Source organism: Protomyctophum bolini (genome assembly GCF_963924005.1).
Source record: "Protomyctophum bolini genome assembly, chromosome: 2".
In the NCBI taxonomy this organism is placed as follows: Eukaryota; Metazoa; Chordata; class Actinopteri; order Myctophiformes; family Myctophidae; genus Protomyctophum; species Protomyctophum bolini.
This window is the reverse complement of record NC_137863.1, coordinates 28884706-28904816: the sequence shown is the minus strand read 5'-3', so window position 1 is coordinate 28904816 and position 20111 is coordinate 28884706. Positions and strand designations below refer to the sequence as shown.

Sequence of the window (20111 nt, the reverse complement as noted above, 5' to 3'; positions counted from 1 at the left end):
CTCATCATTTTGGACCATGGGCTATAGCCCATATCGTACGGCATACTATAGCGCGCCGTTTTTCATCATTTTTGAAGATTTGAAAAAAATGACGAAATGACAAAAACGATGGGTTATAGCCCATGTTTTTTGAAATTTTGAAAAAAAAAGTTAGCCTCGTTTCTCATCATTTTGGACCATGGGCTATAGCCCATATCGTACGGCATACTATAGCGCGCCATTTTTCATCATTTTTGAAGATTTGAAAAAAATGACGAAATGACAAAAACGATGGGTTATAGCCCATGTTTTTTGAAATTTTGAAAAAAAAAGTTAGCCTCGTTTCTCATCATTTTGGACCATGGGCTATAGCCCATATCGTACGGGATACTATAGCGCGCCGTTTTTCATCATTTTTGAAGATTTGAAAAAAATGACGAAATGACAAAAACGATGGGTTATAGCCCATGTTTTTTGAAATTTTGAAAAAAAAAGTTAGCCTCGTTTCTCATCATTTTGGACCATGGGCTATAGCCCATATCGTACGGCATACTATAGCGCGCCGTTTTTCATCATTTTTGAAGATTTGAAAAAAATGACGAAATGACAAAAACGATGGGTTATAGCCCATGTTTTTTGAAATTTTGAAAAAAAAAGTTAGCCTCGTTTCTCATCATTTTGGACCATGGGCTATAGCCCATATCGTACGGCATACTATAGCGCGCCGTTTTTCATCATTTTTGAAGATTTGAAAAAAATGACGAAATGACAAAAACGATGGGTTATAGCCCATGTTTTTTGAAATTTTGAAAAAAAAAGTTAGCCTCGTTTCTCATCATTTTGCACCATGGGCTATAGCCCATATCGTACGGCATACTATAGCGCGCCGTTTTTCATCATTTTTGAAGATTTGAAAAAAATGACGAAATGACAAAAACGATGGGTTATAGCCCATGTTTTTTGAAATTTTGGAAAAAAAAGTTAGCCTCGTTTCTCATCATTTTGGACCATGGGCTATAGCCCATATCGTACGGCATACTATAGCGCGCCGTTTTTCATCATTTTTGAAGATTTGAAAAAAAAGACGAAATGACAAAAACAATGGGTTATAGCCCATGTTTTTTGAAATTTTGAAAAAAAAAGTTAGCCTCGTTTCTCATCATTTTGGACCATGGGCTATAGCCCATATCGTACGGCATACTATAGCGCGCCGTTTTTCATCATTTTTGAAGATTTGAAAAAAATGACGAAATGACAAAAACGATGGGTTATAGGCTTTTTGTCATTTCGTCATTTTTTTCAAAATTTCAAAAAACATGGGCTATAACCCATCGTTTTTGTCAAATTGCGGAATTGCGGAAATTGCGGAAATGGTAATTGCGGAAATTGCGGAAATGGAAATTGCGGAAATTGCGGATTTTATTTTTCATTTTTTCATTTTTTTCAAATCCTCAAAAATGATGAAAAACGGCGCGCTATAGTATGCCGTACGATATGGGCTATAGCCCATGGTCCAAAATGATACATATTGGTAAATATATTTTGAAATAATCAAATGTAAATGTGTTCCAGCATGGCCAGGGATTTACTAACAAGTACACAAAAAGAGGAAATGGAAATTAGGATGCTGAGCTGAAGTGAAAAATATCAACAGCATTTAATCACCAAATATCAGATATAAACATTTAGTATGTGGCTGACAAAATCTTTACAAAGTTAGCCTTCTTCTGCTTACTGCTTTTGCATCATCTGTACAAAAATGAGGTGACATTGGAGACTGGCACAAATAGAGCAAACTCTCCCAAGTAAACACCAATATCAGCAAACTAAAAGCAGAAATTACAGCAGATCATTAACATTCTCATTATTTCATAAGCTGATAAAAGAAAATGACTGACAAGGATGGTTTTGTAAACTGCTTATAGTGCCCACCCGCAAACATCAATAACATTCAGTTTCCCTTCAGTTCAATACAAACAATGTTTGTATTATCACAAAGAAATATTCAATAATTAGATCTCATTAAGAGACAACGTATGTTGTTTATAAAAGGACATCTCTGAAATTATACCCACATGCCCCCACCCTTGTTATAGCCTGCTGCAAACATAATTTTACTTATGCGTATTTTACACTTGAAGGCATCTTCCTAATTCTATGATAAAAGTCTATCAGGCAGTAGTAGGTTTCTTCATAATTCCAAACATTTCTGTGCTTTTTCCCTAAAGAACTAATACTGCAAATTGGGCTTCACTGAAGTCAAACTTTAAACTTCATTTTTAAACAGCAACCTAACCCTGAAGCCCTCTCATGCCTATATCACTCAAAATGTCCATGTAGGCACCCTTCATTCTCTCTGCAGTATTGGAGAGCTGGGTGTGAAAAGGAATGTAAAATATCCATCATTACACTAACTGTATGTACATAAATCTGTAATTCTTCCAAAATTCCATGCAGTTAAATATTTTAAAAACAAACATTGCAAACTACAACACTGACCTCAACAACAGCAATACATTGTAGGCTATAAAGAGCAAATTTACAAAATGCCTTCCTTCAATGTACTGCACTACAGTGTATTTAAGGTCTTTCAATAATGTAAATACATACTGTAAATCTCAGATCAATTAATGCAGTGGTTCTCAAAGTTTTAACACTGAATAATTTAACTGGAGAAACTCTGAAACTCTCTCAAGGACCCACTTTGAGAACCATTGAATTCATGCTTTTTTAAAAGCAATATGTGCTGAGGTCTCCAAACTGTGTTGAGCTTTAATCTGCTTCACTGTACCCCCCCCCCCCCATGCCTTGGATCAGCAGAGATGCATTACTGTCTGCACAATTCATAAACATTCATCACTTCAGTCAATCATTCTGGAAACTCTGTATGTGCTAGGCTTCAAATATATCTTTTTTTTTCTTTCTTTTTTTAAATCCAGAGTGCAGATGAAATGAATTAAAAAATAAAACTGATATAGTCTGTGCTTTGAACCAGGATTGAACCACAGTGTAGAGATGACACTTGAGGGGTACTTTGGCTTTGCCCCTCCTTAAGCCTAATTTATACTTTGTCGGACCACTTGAAAAGCAGTCATTGTCGGCGACGGACGTGGTCGTACAAGAAAGTATAAATGTACTCTCATCTTTCTATAAAACAGGATAGGAGCATGCTCAATAGAGGGGGAGGGCAGTTGGTACTGTACTTCAACTGTGTCATCTCACAATAGTGCAGTGTGCCATATCATTTTGTATCACTCATCCTTTCAGAGAGAATCAGAATCTTTCCCGATGGTGTTTCTGATCTATAAGTCCATACAGAGTTGTACCATCGCAAACGTTGAAATTCAACAGTGTCTTTTCATGGGCTGCAAGAATAGTGTCCAGATCCAAGATCCAAAAAGTTCCTGCCATCCAATTGGAGTGCAACAAGGCACTACTGGGTGTGGAACACCAGGCATACAGAGGGAAGAAAACAAACATCTTACAAATATGTAAGAAGAAGGAAAAACAAAGGGTGTTCTGGGCTGGGGCGGGGGGAGAGAAAGGTCATTAACATGTCCCCTTTAACTCTGAAACCAAATAATGTTGATCAAATTGAAAGGGACTTTACTTTGGTAAAACATGTTTTTATATGATTACTCCACATATGATCATGAACAGTCAACCACTAATATGCTGGCACTCTGGGACGTTAATGTTTATTTTCCTCTTCTGTCTAGCGTAGCCATTTACTCACATTTATTTTGAAAGCCACAGAGTCTATTCTTTAGTGCCAGAATCTCTAATCTGTGGTATATAATATATAAGAATGAATTCAGATAACATTTAGTCTGTTCTCAAGATGAAAATCAATCAAGCCTGGACAGATTTCAATGGGATCTCTGGAACAGCTGATATTTAGGTTTAACTATTCATGAACTCATATATGCACACAAAACATGTAATGATCTCCCACCTTAAATAAATAATGAGGGGATTATCAACAAGCTATTATCATCATCACATAATGATAACATCAAAAGCTGTTCATAAACTACATACCCCAATCATAAGCATACATAAGTGCATGACTTGACAAATAGTGGCAATATAAGTTACAAAATGGGACTAAAAGCTCACCACCAATCTGCCAAATTACATAACACATGTAATACTGGTACATTTACATTACACATAATGACTGATTTATACTTGGTTGTGCATTGACACCACAAATTGCAGACCAACAATCTCACAAGGCAGTGCACTGTCCGTGATGCATTATGAGCTATTGGTCATTTTTGACACCGGTATGCAACTACTCTAAGTAAAAATCAGGCTTTAACTTCAGCTAATTTGTGTGTTATTAAGCGGAATAGATCACATTGTATGTAAACCACTTGTATTGAGTATTTTCTCATCATCAATCCATGTAATCAATCACTAGTTACCAATAGTATAAAACCTTCCAATAACCGTAGCAACGGTAGCATTGTTGCGCTATTGAAGAACAACTTCATGCAAAGTAGTATGTACTTCAATGTGTATGTAATTGAGCACATAACTGTATGTATTAAACAAATCAGTGTAAAGTTTGATGAGTTTTGGCCTGTTCATTTCATTTATCTGTTTGACTTGTGAAGCAACTCAAGTTCATACTATAAATGTCAGTGGAAGCATTTCAATGAAATACACATTTACTAAAGTAGGCTACTCCATTTACTAACTAATAGACAAAGGAGTGGATTATGATGGAGATTTTGTATGAATAGATACTCTCATGAAATCTTAAAATATGATTACTGCTGGTGGCAACACACTATAGAACGTTTCATGAGCTAGACATCACAGACATATTTTCTACATTAGGTAAGGTTACTCAAAGAAAGCCTTAAGATCTTGTCCTTAATGCTCTACATTTGTGTTGGGCATCCTGGTTAAGAATGCATCTAGCTCAAATCTCGTAGTGTCTGCTAGCTCTAAGAAATATGATAAATAAATAAAAATCATTAGTCATTCTTCTGGCGGAAAAGAAATGCTGACTTGAAAGACTATGGCAAGAAAATGAGATTAAGTGTCAGGAGTGCGAGGGCCTCAGTTACGGTCAGAGAGAAACTAGCATCAGAACAAACTGGATGAAGAGAAGAATCCCTATGGAGGACTTCAAGGAATGGGCCCGTCCGCATTCAGATGAGTTCTCCTGCAATAAGAATATACAGTAGGCAAAACCGACCTGAAAGGCACAAACAACTGCAACATTCATGTAATGTGTCCGATCAAAAGAGATTGTTGCAATGGTAGCAATTGATATTCTTTTACCCAGGCACTGTAGTCGAAGCAGGTAGCTGGGCCTTTACGGTATCGTGCATTGCTCAGCACTTCACATGGATTTTCCTCCTGAACTGTTTGCGGGAGTTAAGGGAGATTCTCATTCTGCCTGAAATTCATGTCATTTGCACGGGTAGTAAAAAATGCACAGCAATGTTCGGTCCCCCAAATTAAATAATATATTATCAAAATAAGTTTAACCCTTTACACATCAGCTAGATATTTGAAAATATCTGATCTACTGTACAAGCTGGGAAATGTGGAATATCTTTTTAGACAAATCATATTTAAAGATGGATTGGGGGTCCTTGGCATGAAAAGGGTATGGTAAAGGATACACTCTGTCCTGACTTGGGTCAGTCTCTCTATCTCACAGGAGCTGCAGGGCAACGTCTCAGCAACCACAAAGAGAAGGTTTGTATTCTCAATCCTCTTCGCATGAAACAACCTATGATGGCAAACAGGTCGAGTGAGCATTCAACATGAAAAGTTGCAGAGGTTGGAGAAGCAATCGAAAACTGAAAACCTATTTTGTTCATGGTGTAAGAACACACCTTGAGCAGTTTCCACAGTCTTGCAGCACATTGTATGAGTTAGTGGTGTTGGTAAAATAGAACTGGCTTTGAATGGTCACACAGCTGCTTTCCCTAGTTTCAAACCCTTCTACTAATGCATCACCTGCAACACAAGTAGGAAACCTAGGTTAATAAGTAGTCTGTAAGGCATTTTGTACATCGCTATCACACAGAAACTTGTATCTTCAATTCACCTTTTACGATGTGTGGCAAAAATAGCAACAATCTCATCATATCATGCATGGTGCAACACGTTGTAAGCTTATAGATCAGCTATTTTCACTATTTTTGAAAATAACGCATTTACTTACATATTTATTTTAGACAATAATGAAAAGACCAAAATGTCAAGTGGTTAAATCAGTATGTGTATGTGTTTTATAAATATTTAACCAATGAAAATTATAGAGGGTATACGCAATTAAGCATAAAGTGAGTGGCAAATCGAGTGGCAAAGTAAGAAGAGGCAAAGTGAGTTTAACATCGTTTAACGTTGTTTAATGCAATCGGATAGGACTTTTCTGTTTGATTGTATGGGGTGCTGTCAAGGCCAGAAAGTTGTTTTTTGCAACTCAGTAGGTGTTCCCGTATAAATTCCAGGTATGATGATGATGTCATGCACATAACCTCTAAGCTTGCGACAAAAAAACCCACTGGTCCGTTTTTCCATTTCCTAATGTAACAGTTTTGATCAACGTTTTTCATCCAAATATGACTAAATGTGATTTTTCATTCTCAATTTATCATATGATTATATTCTCAGCCACATCTCAACACTCATTTTCTTAGTACTCCTTATAATATGAGTGCATATTTTAGCATATTTTAGTACAGGCTGTATCCATACATGTATGCAATCATGTACAATTGTACATATTTTGTTTGTCATTATATAGAAACCAACCTGAGAAGAACCAGGTGTTATAAGCCATTCCATAGAATAACTGCTGCATTACAGACCTGAAAAAGTGATAAAATTACAGCTTGTGAGAAAGTGAAGTACACTCTGGATTCAATACAGTATGTCACATTATCAGTATGTCAACACACTGCAGTAACATCAAACTCAATAAATCTCCAGTTTGTATTTCTAGGTGCCAAGCACTGGCAAAGTTGCCATCCTGGCATCACATCTTAAATTTCACTTACAGTCTGGAAACGAAAGTGCATTTGCACTTAACATTGTGCGTATTTGGAGTAAACTCACCATGCCACTGCTGAGGACCACCACGCCAAACTTAAGATGTCAGCAACTGATGGCTAGAGACACCATGATGATCAATAGAAAAGAGATTAGCAGTTAGAGAAATTATTCAAATAAGCAAATTCCTTAAAAACAGAAGGTCACATTAAAAAAAAAGGGAAACGACATGCACGTCCCTAACCCAAGCTTGGGCAGGTGTTGAGCGATGAACAGTAAGCAGAGAATATTAAATAAATGCTTGCACACCGAGGGCTCCAATGCGACAGATGCTTTATTGCACACAAAAAAAGGTGTGAAGTTTCGAGCTCAAAGCTCTTCCTCAGACTCATCACTTCCTGTTTTTTGTTTGTTTTCTTTTGGTCGCATTGGAGCCCTCAGTGTGTGAGCCTTGAGTGAGCGTGTATTTATGTTTCTCTGCTTAAACCATAGAGGTTCCATTATCATTCTCTCTGGCCTCCCTGCCTCTCACCCAGGGGGGCAGTCAGACAGATATTTTGTGAAGCCACTGAGGAAATCGGGATTTCCTGAAAGTTCATATAATGGCCTGTTGTGGCGCTGTCATTGGACCCAGAAAAACCCATAGCCCCATAGAAGTCCATGTATTTGGGCCCAACTTCACCTAGACTGTATTACCTTAATAAACATGGTCATGAATACTTTCTGCTTCCAGTCACTAGTTTAAAGTCTCATTTCTAATGTCATAATATTCTTTTTGGAAAATCATGGTCCCATTTAAAAATAAAATGACCTTAAAGTCGCGTATGTTCTGAGGGGCGTGGCTACCATTACAGTCTATGATCGGGATTCCCCTCCCACTCGAGTCAAAATAAAAACCAACGGAGAAGAAGGGGAGAAGTCCCGCCTCGTTGTCTGGGCCAGCCAATGGCCAGCTGGGCCAAAACGGATCTAGAAAGATGGCGACTTACAATACAAGGACTGACAGGCTTCATTTTACGTTCATGTTAGACCCGGAGAACGCTTTGTCCATATTTTTTACAGTCTATGCTCTCACCACAAAGATGCCTCTTGGAGCTGCACCAGTGTGACTGCTGCTGACTGGTTCACATGCAGACTGGTATTGGAAGGACTGACGACGGACATAGATGGAGCTATTGTAGAGTGCGTGCATCAGGTAGGGGTCCACATCACCAAAGAATAGGCCCACCTGTGAAAAATCAAATGAATAACGTCAGTGGTTTGTTGAATGTGTACAATACTGTACATGCATTAGTGAACGTTCACGACTGCAGCCATATAAAGATAACGTTGAAAATGGTTGAAGTGCTCCTTCAAGTACTGTAACAACTTGATGGGTTTTTCATCTCCTTTCCACTTTTTGGTTCCCTCTCCACTTGTGTTCGATGCACGATACAGTATCTATCTACTGTTCTGTATGCTGTGTTAGCTTGGAAGTTCAGTTACAACAAACACATGGTTACCTTCTTCCAGTGATCCCTCTGGTTGGACATAACCAGGAACCCACCATCATCCAATAGATAGCAGAGTAGGTCCTACAGACAACATTACATAGTTAACAACACAACACAACACAACCACACACAACCACACACACACACACACACACACACACACACACACACACACACACACACACACACACACACACACACACACACACACACACATTTTATTATACTGTTGTGTTGTGCTGTGTGTACAGTGATATGACATGATACGATGAGGGTATATCATATCATATATCACATATCATATCATATCACATATCATATCACATATCATATCACATATCATATCACATATCATATCACATATCATATCATTTGGTGTTTGCAGCATTATGACCAATCGTTTCTCCTGGCAGCAGAGCAGCATATTTCACAAACTAAGAGCAAACTTATTAGACAAATACGACTATTCAAACACACATAATTGAAGCTAGAAGCAACACAGCTGCAGCTGCCAAATGCAGGAAGGCCATCTGGCAAAAAGAAATCTAGGACTGTGTGAATGCGGAGGCTCGTAAAAGGCTTATAATATCACTGCACCGTCATCAGGGCACAAGTAGATCTGTCTATAATTACATTTGTGTATTCCTTTAATATTAGACCGTAAAAGCACTTTAGATTGTAAGTGGCCTATGATGATAAATACAAAAGCACAATGAAATGACTCTGATATTACTCTGATAAGCTGACACAGATAACCCCCTCCAACGAGAATATGTATACCTCTCAATTATTATCAGGGAAAGCCAAAGGGGTTTGCCTGTCTCTGAACATTCTTGCCCCCTTACACACTCATGATCCATGCACTCCACACGATTTCCGTGATACAATTTTCCAAGTTAACTGACTGTTCCATAGGTGGTGCATTTCTACATGATTGGTTAGCAGGTTATGTTAGGTGTGCTCTATAAGTTCCCATGGTGAGAAAGAAGTGTACACCGCTGTAAGAAGTGAACCACGGTTTTATCCCTGAAAACCCAGGATTAAACCTGAATTCAGTGCACTAACCCCAAACCCCAAATTTCTGTATTGCTAACATGCCTCTATGAATGTTAGTTTACATAGTTATGGTCATGTCAAAGAAGAAATATTCTTACATCAGTGTTTGCTTCACAGTCCATTTCACAACTTCTTGATGGCCCACACTGTTAGGGGTTAAGAAAAATAACGTTGTGACCCAAACAAGGATAATCTATGCAATCAGTTATCACTCATACATGGTGGTGAATTCATATTACCTTTTGTGAGCCTTGACGGCTATCTGACACATTGCTGGCCAAGATCTTAAACTTGTCCACCCAAGCTTCCAAATCCAGCTTTACTCCCACAACTAATCAGTGATAGGTCAAATTACAGGGAATAAATGTGAAAAGATGAGAAGCAGATCATTGGGAACATGTAAGAGGACAAGGTAGTCTAACACTTTAAAAAGGTAACAATCCCATAAGGTAAACTATGATATGAATATGAAAGTGTCACATACCTGCTGGCTTGAGAAGCTTGCCTCCTAAATTAACTTCAACAGATGAACTAACCAGAACCCCAATGGTGCCATTCTCTAAGCCCACAGGGTCGTCCATGGCTGCTTATAGGGGTGTAGTTAAAAAGAGAATGCATGGTGAGAATACTCTCAGTATTCTCTTAGAATTATGTATGCCTATATCATTTTGACTCCAGACAATATAATTATTCTTTAAATAGCACAGAAAATACTTTATCAAGAGGATAATGACCAGTTAATATGATATGATACTGTATTATATGATATGATATCAATGTAATTGATATTAAATTGATATCATGATATGAGACTATATCATCTCATTCATCTGGGACTGCATTGTGATGCATTGTGAGCTTGCAAATCTGTTACTTTTGAAAACATTTAAAAAACTAGGGTGATGCCTGGGTTTTGCAATAACCAATTCATTGTAACCATTGTCAGAGTAGCTAGTTCACCGTAGCAGCACTCACTCACAGTATCACAATACAATATTATCGACACAATATCAAAATATTTGGTCAAAAATATTCTTCCCAGTCCTTTTTGAGTGGTGCAACCACTCCTACATCCAGCAATGTCCGTGTACCTGTATGTGTACCTGTATGTATGTGTACCTGTGTGAGCACGAGTGGTGTGCATGCGTGAAATTGGAACGAGAGAAGTATGTGACATGGCTGCCACCTGCTGGTGGCCAGAGAGAGAGAGAGAGAGAGGGAGAGAGAGAGGAGGGGGGAGAGAGGGGAGTTGCACCACTCGGTTCACACAGGTGTGATTTTTATAATGATGTAAAGGTGTCCCCATGTTTGATTTTGCCCAGCCGTACTTATAATGATGTAAAGGTGTCCCCCATAACTAAAACATAAAATGCCTTTGCACAGTTTGTTACTCACAGGTCCTAGGTGGAGCTCTGAACATATAGCCTTTATTATCTAAGCTTCGTCTGTAGTAGTTGGAATTGTAAGGTTCAGGGTCCTCCTCCCATGTTTCAGCGGCCCTGCAAAATAGACGAATAATTATACAGACTTTAGGTAAAAGCACAGAGACTATCATCAAACCACTGCCCTACCAAAATAAACTAGACCTAAGAGCAATATAGCTGCCATGACAGTGTGGTCAATTTTGAGGCCCTAGGCTGTACAGCCTTACTTACATGTTGGGGAAAACCCGCGTTACTCCACCATCTGTAGAGGCAAACACAGCCAGGAATCCATATCTGCAACACAGAAACTTGAAGTCAGCATACATCTTACGTCAACTTGATACCAGGGCCCCTTTTGATACCAGATCTTATTTAATTGATGTCTAAGAAACAAGAAACACTTTCCTTGAGTTTTTATGTGTGCAAAATGTGTTTATTATTATTATATTTTAGTATTTTGATGCCTGATGACCAATGTCTGATGATGCGTCAGACATTGGTCTCACTTCCTTCCTGGACTACATGTTGTCTCAGTCAGACAAACCCACAGACCGCCCACACGGGGTGTCTCCCAAAGAGTTCCAGCCTTCTTTCTTCACCCTTTGTCAGAACTTGGAGGAGAAAGTCACACCTCCAGTCCATGCAACCCCCCCTCTCCACAAGGAGGGGTAGTGCACTAAAGCATTATGGTCATTGTAGTAATTCAACAATCCAGTCAAACACACTTTCTGGCCATATAGGGTGCAAATTTCAAATTGTGCTACTGTTATTTACTACAAATACTATTCACATTGAGTGACTGCAGTTTCTTCCAGAGGTGGTCATATTCAAACCAAATCACTGTATTTTTTTATTATATTGATATTATAGCTATTTTCTCCAGCTCCCTGTGGTGCATGAACCCCCCACCACTATTGTGTGGGGTGGGTCTATGATGGACCCGCCACGCACAGTAGTGGTGGTCCCCAGGTTGCTCTTAGTCAGGATGGTGGTCCCTGGGTCAAAATCTGTTGAAAACCCCTGCTATACACTATCGCCTGTATCCTGAATGTTACTCACGCATTGAGATCCTTGTTCTTCCATACTCTAGAAGCAAGCTGCCCAATGATGCCAGAATCCAATATCAGGTTGTGAATGAGGCCTTGGTCACCTGAAACACAAACAAGCAGATAAAGTGACCATCCAGCATATGATTATCAGATATTGTGATACACAACAAACAATTGACACATATCATGAACTCACAGTCTTCAGATTCCGGTGTTATATCCACCATTAGTGAAAGGAAGTTCTCCAAAAACTGTGTGTTGTTGTCGGAAAGTTGTAGACGCTTGCAATATTCCCTATACAGGAAGAACAGATTGCATTTTTTCTTCTTCCTTTGGACATTCAGGCAAATATAAAAGCAGAGATACATAGTGTGTGGTGGCAGTGTGTTCACCTAGGAGCCAGAAACACATGTCCTGATGACTCAAAGGAGCTGGGCAGTAAAGACTGCAAATCTGAAAAGAGTTATGAGGTAGACAGGGATGAGAGAGAGACAGACAGACAGACAGACAGACAGACAGACAGACAGACAGACAGACAGACAGACAGACAGACAGACAGACAGACAATTTTATACTTTGTTAGTGTAGGCCTAATGCAAAAGTACTGAAATAGCTGATATACCAGCTCACCACGGCACTCTATATTCCTCAATAAACTGGCCCTCTATACTTAATATGCATTGGTTCACAAGTCACGACCGATTGATTGACTGGCCGACCGACCGCATTACCCATTAGGCAATTTTAAGTCTACATACCAGCTCTCAGTTCCACTTTTGTATTGCTGCTTTCCACATTTGAAATGTTGGAAGCAGCAATACTATTGACAATTTAGGCATCTATCAGACGCTCTTAATCTAGAACGATTTACAGTAAACTAAACTTGTGTAAGGTAAACTGAAGGTAATACATCAAATGCATGAAGAAGCATCATCAGCTTACATAAGATGCATGGTCACCAAGGCTTAGGCAAGTGCTAGGGCAAGAAGTGCTACGGGCTAAAATGGAGTCTGAAGAGATGAGTCTCTCGTAAATTGGGAGTGATTCTGCGATGGGGATTTTGTTCCAGTTTGGAAGCCAGAAGGGAGAAGAGTCTGGGACATGTGGAGCATTGTCATAATAAAGAAAAAGTGGAGCTGAGAGAAAGTGAGCCGATTTAATTATTTTCCCTGTTGATCTGCTGTTTGTCCAGCACCTTCACTTTACTTTAGATTAGAATATGCATGCACTACTTTTGTTTGATAAATATTTAACAAAAGACAAGTATAAAAAAATAACTATTGGATCAATTTCCGGAAAGGTTTGTGTTTTGGACAAGTTTCAGCCTGACAGTGACATTAAATTGACTCTCTAGTCTAATGGCTAGACACTCACATTGAAGCTGCAGCATCACATCGCTCAGGTCTGCCTGGATGTAGTATTCATTGTAGGGAGGCAATACCAATCCAAGGCTGTAGGTACGAAATGGAAAAAAATGAGAACAAAAACTCAATCTTTGAATCCTACTCAAATTGGATCTGCTTCAACATACTCATTTTTCATTTCAGATGGCCAACTCCTCACCTATAATCTGTACCATTGATAGGTGTCCAGGTGTAACCTCTATATGCCTCATCAATGTATTGCTGCAAAAAAGGAAACATTCCATACCACTTCAAAGTTATCCATTTAAAAGCCCAACCCACTGAATGGTACCATACTTCACGGTGTCTTTAAATCATTATAATTAATTAATGTATTAATTTCAAACAACTTACCTCATCAATTGATTTAAGAAGTGTCTTAATCTGCATTTCACCTGGTCTTCCGTCAATCATCTGTCGACGAATCTAAAATGTAAAAAAAAAAGTTGATTATGTAGTCCAACATACATAGAATCGACCTCCGTTGTAACTGCATGTGGAGTGTTTCTAAGCAGATGCTATTCATTGACCCACAAATAATACATCTAATCGGCAGAAGGCTTTGCAAACAGAAGTGCACCATTACCATAATGCACTAAGCACCTACCTCCTCTTTATTGCTGTCTTCTACCTCTGCATCCAGAAAGTCCAATGTTATAGGCTCTGGAAGGTCATCAAGCTAAAAAACAAACAAAATTACACACATAACATGACATTTTTATCCACCATGTACAATTTTATATAGGCCTATAAGTCAAAGACGAGCCGTGCAAATTTGTTGTCCGAAGGCCATACAAAAAAAAGAATAACATAAATATGTATAAATATACATTGACTATTGTATTGCAATTTGCTAACTGTTAATTTGATTCTGTTATTCAACATTATTCTAAAGTGTCAAAATATCAATCAGTGTAACAGTCCGGGCAAAAGTGTTAATGGTAATGCCAATAGTATTTCTTAAATGTTAAAACCCATCCTTAAAAATAAATTAACACCAATGGCATAATTGTGCTAGTGCTCACACTAGCATATACAAAAACTGGGTGATCTATTCTATTATCTAAAAAGTATTTGAAACTTAAATCACTTTGGTCCGGAATGTTGTACTTTCATTCAGTACTTTCATTCAGTGCAACACAGGTAAAAAGCCATTTTAAAGCGTAATAATTGTTCCAACAGTTGTTCCAATCGTGAATGAATCAGTGCAACAGACAGATTCTTTTTTGTATGCTATTATTTTATTTATATGTATTACATGGAAAAGTAAGGGTCAAGGTATAGGTGGCCAAGGAATTGCCCGGCAGGCTAAATATGTTTGCGAGCGGTTCCATCATTCAGTATAACACGTTTGTCATTCAGCGTAACAAAGGTTTCATGACAGTAGCTTTGTTATACCTTGTTTTAACTAGTTTTCAACATTTCACTATAATCTTACATTGCAAGCTATTATATTTAACTGTGGTATAAACACTATGATAACAATAATTTTATCATTTTTAAACTATGTGTGGCATTTTAAAGGTACTATAAGACACCAGGGGCCCTATTTTCATCAATGCCTTACCCCTTAATATCCCTAAACCTCTTTGCCTTTTTTTTTTTTTTTTACTATTTAGAATCATTGTTCAACTAGCTTTGTGAGCTTGTAAATCGGCTATTTCAAAAATGTTTTTCAAAATAGTAAAAAAGGCAAAGATGTTAAGGGATAATGGGTAAGCCATTGGCAAAAATAGGGCCCATTGTCTGTAAAATGTAGATGCCTTACACTGAATAAAATGCTAAACTATTTGTTTTTGTCTCTATTAGTAAACAAAACAAAATAGTTTTTTTCTGGTGTTACACTGAATTACATTTCGTTACCCTGAATGATGTATCATAACAGCCCACACATCTCGCTTAAATGTGATTTATTTTCTTTCAACAAGAATTATAATCATTCCATGAACTATTATTACTTGCACCAATAATAATTTCCTTTTATCTATTTTTTATAATAAATCTGTGTAAATTAAGCAATCCAACATTTTGAACATATTATCCTGTTATTCTGCATAGTTTTTATAACTGAAAAGATAGGTAAAAGAGAAAGACTAGTGTTGTTAGTAATAGTAGTTCAAAGGGCCATAATTGTTATTGCTGAAGGAATCACATTTTTGTTATTGATTGGTTAATTGATTTATTGATTTAAACCTTTATTTCAGGGAAATCCATTTCTGCCATGTCAATGGCGTCCTGTGTACAAAAGGAACATTTACAACAATGATTTTACAGACATGACATATAGACAACAAGGTACACATAAATAAAATTAAATAAAATAAAATAAAAAGGCTTTCAAAAATAATAAAACCAAATATTACACAAAGCAGGTGCATAGTCCTTCTTCCAATAGTAATGACAGCTAAAGAATCTTAGGGGGAAAAAACAAGGAAGGACATTTAACTAAAACGGGGAGAGAGTGATGGGGAGTGAAGCCCAACACACAGCGGGTGGGCAGCGGCGCGGCAACGCCTGGAAAATAGAACAGTGGCGTATCGGAACGTCAGGCGCGTTGGACTCTGCCGGTGTGGGATAGGTTCATTGAAAATAACAGAGGCGGCTGTTTTGACGCGTGGCGTTCGCAGACGGTGTGTGTGTGGGGCTTGACACGCAGTAAAGGCCTTCAGGGATCGGGACTCGAACCTGCAACGCATTGTCAGGTTGCATTGGAGCCTAGGTGCCCGGATCGCTAGGCCAGCGGTCTGGGCCCTAACTTCGCTAGATAGTCATTCTGTGTAATGCCCATAAGTACCAATAATATTACTTATTAATGCTTGGTTGAATGCTTGATTCTGATTGGTCAATCGCTGAATTCAGTAGCCTAAATAAAACCCATGTTATAGCCTTTTTGTGTCAACTGTCTATTTATTATTTTATGTAAGTAGCCGTGTAATAAGTGGGATAATGTCTGGCTAGCTGGTCATTGTTATAATTCACTGTCTGTGAATTATCTCCCAAGAGTCCCAACAATGACCAGATAGCCAGACATTATCCCTTACTTAACCACTTAAATAAGGCCTGTTTTATGTCATACGTCAAATGCCAGAAATACTTGATCTACATACTCACAACACGCCGTGATGCTATGCATTGTGAGTTTGTTGTTATTTTCAATATGTACCATAATGACATGCCCAAAATACAGTAGAAACAACAGGTTGAATGTTGTTAAATATTAGATCACCCACCTTTGGCTGAAGGTTAGGATGCAGTAGGAGGTATCCGTTTGGATCAATGGCAAATATGTATCCATTGGCTCCGAGCTGTGTAAGAACCAGGAGTAAGTAGTTGATATTTTGGTGATATGTGCTTGCATCTACACTGCTACAGTGGAACTATATTTGTTTTATTGTAAATAAATATAATAGTAATAATTATTAACAAATAGGCAGGAAAAAAGTGATGAAATAATGAATGTTAATGGTTTAATATTTAGTTGCTGACAGTTGTAGTTGAAATGTATTAGTGGTCCAGAGCTCAAAAAGGTTTGAGGACCCCCTGCTATAGATATGTACTCACATTGTACCGTGGTGTCAGTTGCTTTATCTCATCCAGGTGCACATCAACTCCCATGACACCTAATATTAGCTGGTTTTGCTGAAACAACAATAATGAATATTTTGCTAAATAGCACAGAGATTATCATTCAACACAATGACATTGATTCGTTTGATAGGGCCCTCTACAGTAATGTACATTATTTTGTAAAGATTGTATTATTTAATAACCCAACTTTCAAACAAAAATGTTTGAATGAATATATTGTTGAAAATGTTGCCTCTGCACCGATCTGCATATGTATATTTAAGTTGAGTGCCCCACAGCGCACGCACGCACGCGCACGCACGCACACGCACACACACACACACACACACACACACACACACACACACACACACACACACACACACACACACACACACACACACACACACACACACAAACAAACAATTTGTGGTATTCTGTTGCAGTGGTTGCACGTTCAACTTGGCTAATCATGAATCATTATTCGAAACTATGCTAAAGTTATACAAGCAATTGACCCATTGTCATGGATACCTTTACATGGAATATCCAGCCAGATATTGTACAGTACCTGTGAGTTTCCATCCATGCTGAGATTAAATACAGGCATAGTTCCAGTCACCACCATCCCAAGACCCTGAGACCAAATATAACAACAGAACATGACACCTACAGTATAGTATATTTTTGCCACAAATGGGCGCTCTTATCATTATACATCATCATACATCACATTCCGTGCTCAGCCAATCAAATCATCACAAAAGTCATTCCGGCCTGTCAATCACTTTTCTGCCCTCACTTCTTTCTTCAATTTTGTTTATGTACAAAAGTTGTATAATCATATAATCTTACCAAGGCATCCTGATAGACATTTGTCCATTGAACCTGCTTGGCAATGCCGCCTGCCAGAACCATAGGGCGACCCAGCACATCAAGGTACTCCTAACAACACACAAAATAAACAAACAACTAACAGCGGCATGGATATTGGGTACACAAATATGTGGAATTAGATGTTTAGCAGGAATCAGTGCTACAAACTAGAGACTGTAGAATACTGATAAGGATCAGCTGTATGTGAGTCCCTAGACAAACCCACCTGGGTGTTAATCCTTATAGCACAGATGGAACGGATCTCAAAATAGTAACCTGGCAGGAGAGGGAGAGAAGACAGAGAGAGAGAGAGAGAGAGAGAGAGAGAGAGAGATGGTTAAAACTGCAGTTGTAGGCTTCCTAAAGGACCTCAATTATACTCACTATAGGATGGTGCAATTTCTTTCTTTTACTCTAGACATCGCTTTGGAGTACCTAAGACCCAAATCTATCTGAATATGATTGAGTGTCTGCCACTGATCTCTGTGAATGCGGGAAACCAGACTGTTGAACACGTCATCGATGAATGCCCAACCTTTAAATCACCACATGGAGTCAGCAGGGGCGGGCGGCCTTAGGAATCTGGAGGCCCGTTTCAAGACCAAATATGAGGCCCCCCATATATACCTATGACATAATTGTTCTGTATATTGAGTTGATACATGCATATTGATACAAATAGTTTTGACTGTTCAATATCGCGCACATTTACGCAGCAACAACACCTCTCCTCATCCTGTCGTCCCTTCACTGTCCCTTCACAAGTGTCTCCCCTTTACCTCCCAATGCCACACATTTTACCCACGCTGGGAAAGACCTACACTGTAGACGCTTATATTTGTTCTGGGCGGAAGTTGCAGGATTTTGGGGGAAGTACCGCTCAAGGAAATTACGTTGATGCTTTACATATTTCAGTTTACCTTTATTGGTGCATGCTATCCACTGCAAAGGGGTGACATCATAGTTGTGTTGACCTACAGAAAAGGTAAATACTCTGACCTGAAGGAGAAAATGTTCAAATAATCGATCATTGCTTGTATTTTAACAAACAAACAAACAAATAAATAAATAAATACATATACATAGATAAATACATAGATAAATAAATAGATAGATAAATAGATAGATAAATAGATAAATAAATAAATCGGCCCAAAATAGTTGGCTATTATGGGCTGTGTCCATAGAGAAAGACATTTGTGCAGAAGAGTGCTTTGGAATGGATGTCCATAGTGCATAGTCCACTTCAGTGATGCTTGCGGAACTCGACTACGTCTCGTTCCTGACCGCATCACTGTCGTGGCAATAATCACATTAAACCACACCCTCTCGTAATATTGCTTAAGTAAACAAGGACTTCTCGTGGTTGTAGTAATGATTCCATGTTGGGTTGTAAATTATCGGATTGTCACATGCAATGAGGTGGATCAAATGGCTTCTTTCTAAAATTCGCTGAAGCGTGCAGTGCTTTAACATAAAAATACTGTACATGGAAGACTGGCACTGTGGATGCAGGAATGATAACCTACCGTTTTGTTGGGCCAGTTGTATTGCACAAATATATCCTGCGCTCTGTCTTCCCCTCCATCAGTAAACAGCATGATTATTTTATTGCAGTTAGCCCGTGGGACATTTGTTTTCTAAAAACAAACAAACAAATAAACAAACAAACAAAAACTTCGTTACAGAAACAAGATTCAACATCGTATAACTGAAGAGCGCTTGTTATGACGTAATTAAGTTGGTAATTGCTCAGTAAATAAACTGGGCTGTATTTTGCGTGTCTTAAGTACCAGGTCTTATTCCCTAACTTGAGTAAACTAAAGACCTGGAGGCGTGATCAATGCTCTTTGGCCACTCAGAATAGCCAAATGGCATTGATCACGCCTCCAGGTCTTTAGTTTACTCAAGTTAGGGAATAAGACCTGGTACTTAAGACACGCAAAATACAGCCCACTGTGTGAACAGCAGCCTTGCTATTGACATAATTGACAGTGGGTGTAAATCAATGTCTCCTTTACGTTTAACAGCTGGTGGAAGGCAAAGTGGAAGCCAGACTTATAGTCAGTGGTGCCTTTAGCTTGCATTTGCTGCACTGCATCTTTGAAGATCTTTTTGTTGCGCACATTGGCCTGGACCAGGTGCCTGAAGCAAGGAACAACAGCTTCTGCCTTCTCATTAAACTGAAACAGAAGACAACACAAAGGCGGACTGCAGTTATAAAAGCAAACATACAAGAAC

At 38.5% G+C, this 20111-nt stretch overlaps 2 protein-coding genes across 2 annotated transcripts in view; one reads left to right on the top strand and one right to left on the bottom strand.

Moving 5' to 3' along the window:
- Window positions 1-20111, top strand: part of eno1b (enolase 1b, (alpha)) — a 185590-nt gene that overhangs the window by 118942 nt on the left and 46537 nt on the right. The gene's annotated exons all lie outside the window — the stretch shown is intronic.
- The window catches only part of cacna2d2b (calcium channel, voltage-dependent, alpha 2/delta subunit 2b), a gene marked incomplete at both ends in the record, with an annotated part of 34534 nt that continues 19485 nt past the window's right edge, over window positions 5063-20111 (bottom strand). Inside the window, 28 exons of the mRNA XM_080775317.1 lie at window positions 5063-5158; window positions 5278-5360; window positions 5625-5734; window positions 5841-5964; window positions 6766-6821; window positions 7069-7121; window positions 8078-8230; window positions 8505-8576; window positions 9650-9697; window positions 9791-9882; window positions 10036-10134; window positions 10947-11050; window positions 11207-11269; window positions 12035-12125; window positions 12221-12318; window positions 12417-12477; window positions 13399-13475; window positions 13588-13649; window positions 13782-13853; window positions 14035-14106; window positions 16658-16732; window positions 16989-17066; window positions 17569-17631; window positions 17850-17939; window positions 18097-18146; window positions 18791-18869; window positions 19400-19510; window positions 19892-20053. Coding sequence (XP_080631443.1) covers window positions 5063-5158; window positions 5278-5360; window positions 5625-5734; window positions 5841-5964; window positions 6766-6821; window positions 7069-7121; window positions 8078-8230; window positions 8505-8576; window positions 9650-9697; window positions 9791-9882; window positions 10036-10134; window positions 10947-11050; window positions 11207-11269; window positions 12035-12125; window positions 12221-12318; window positions 12417-12477; window positions 13399-13475; window positions 13588-13649; window positions 13782-13853; window positions 14035-14106; window positions 16658-16732; window positions 16989-17066; window positions 17569-17631; window positions 17850-17939; window positions 18097-18146; window positions 18791-18869; window positions 19400-19510; window positions 19892-20053 — 2394 coding nt within the window. The remainder of the gene's footprint in view (window positions 5159-5277; window positions 5361-5624; window positions 5735-5840; window positions 5965-6765; window positions 6822-7068; window positions 7122-8077; window positions 8231-8504; window positions 8577-9649; window positions 9698-9790; window positions 9883-10035; window positions 10135-10946; window positions 11051-11206; window positions 11270-12034; window positions 12126-12220; window positions 12319-12416; window positions 12478-13398; window positions 13476-13587; window positions 13650-13781; window positions 13854-14034; window positions 14107-16657; window positions 16733-16988; window positions 17067-17568; window positions 17632-17849; window positions 17940-18096; window positions 18147-18790; window positions 18870-19399; window positions 19511-19891; window positions 20054-20111) is intronic.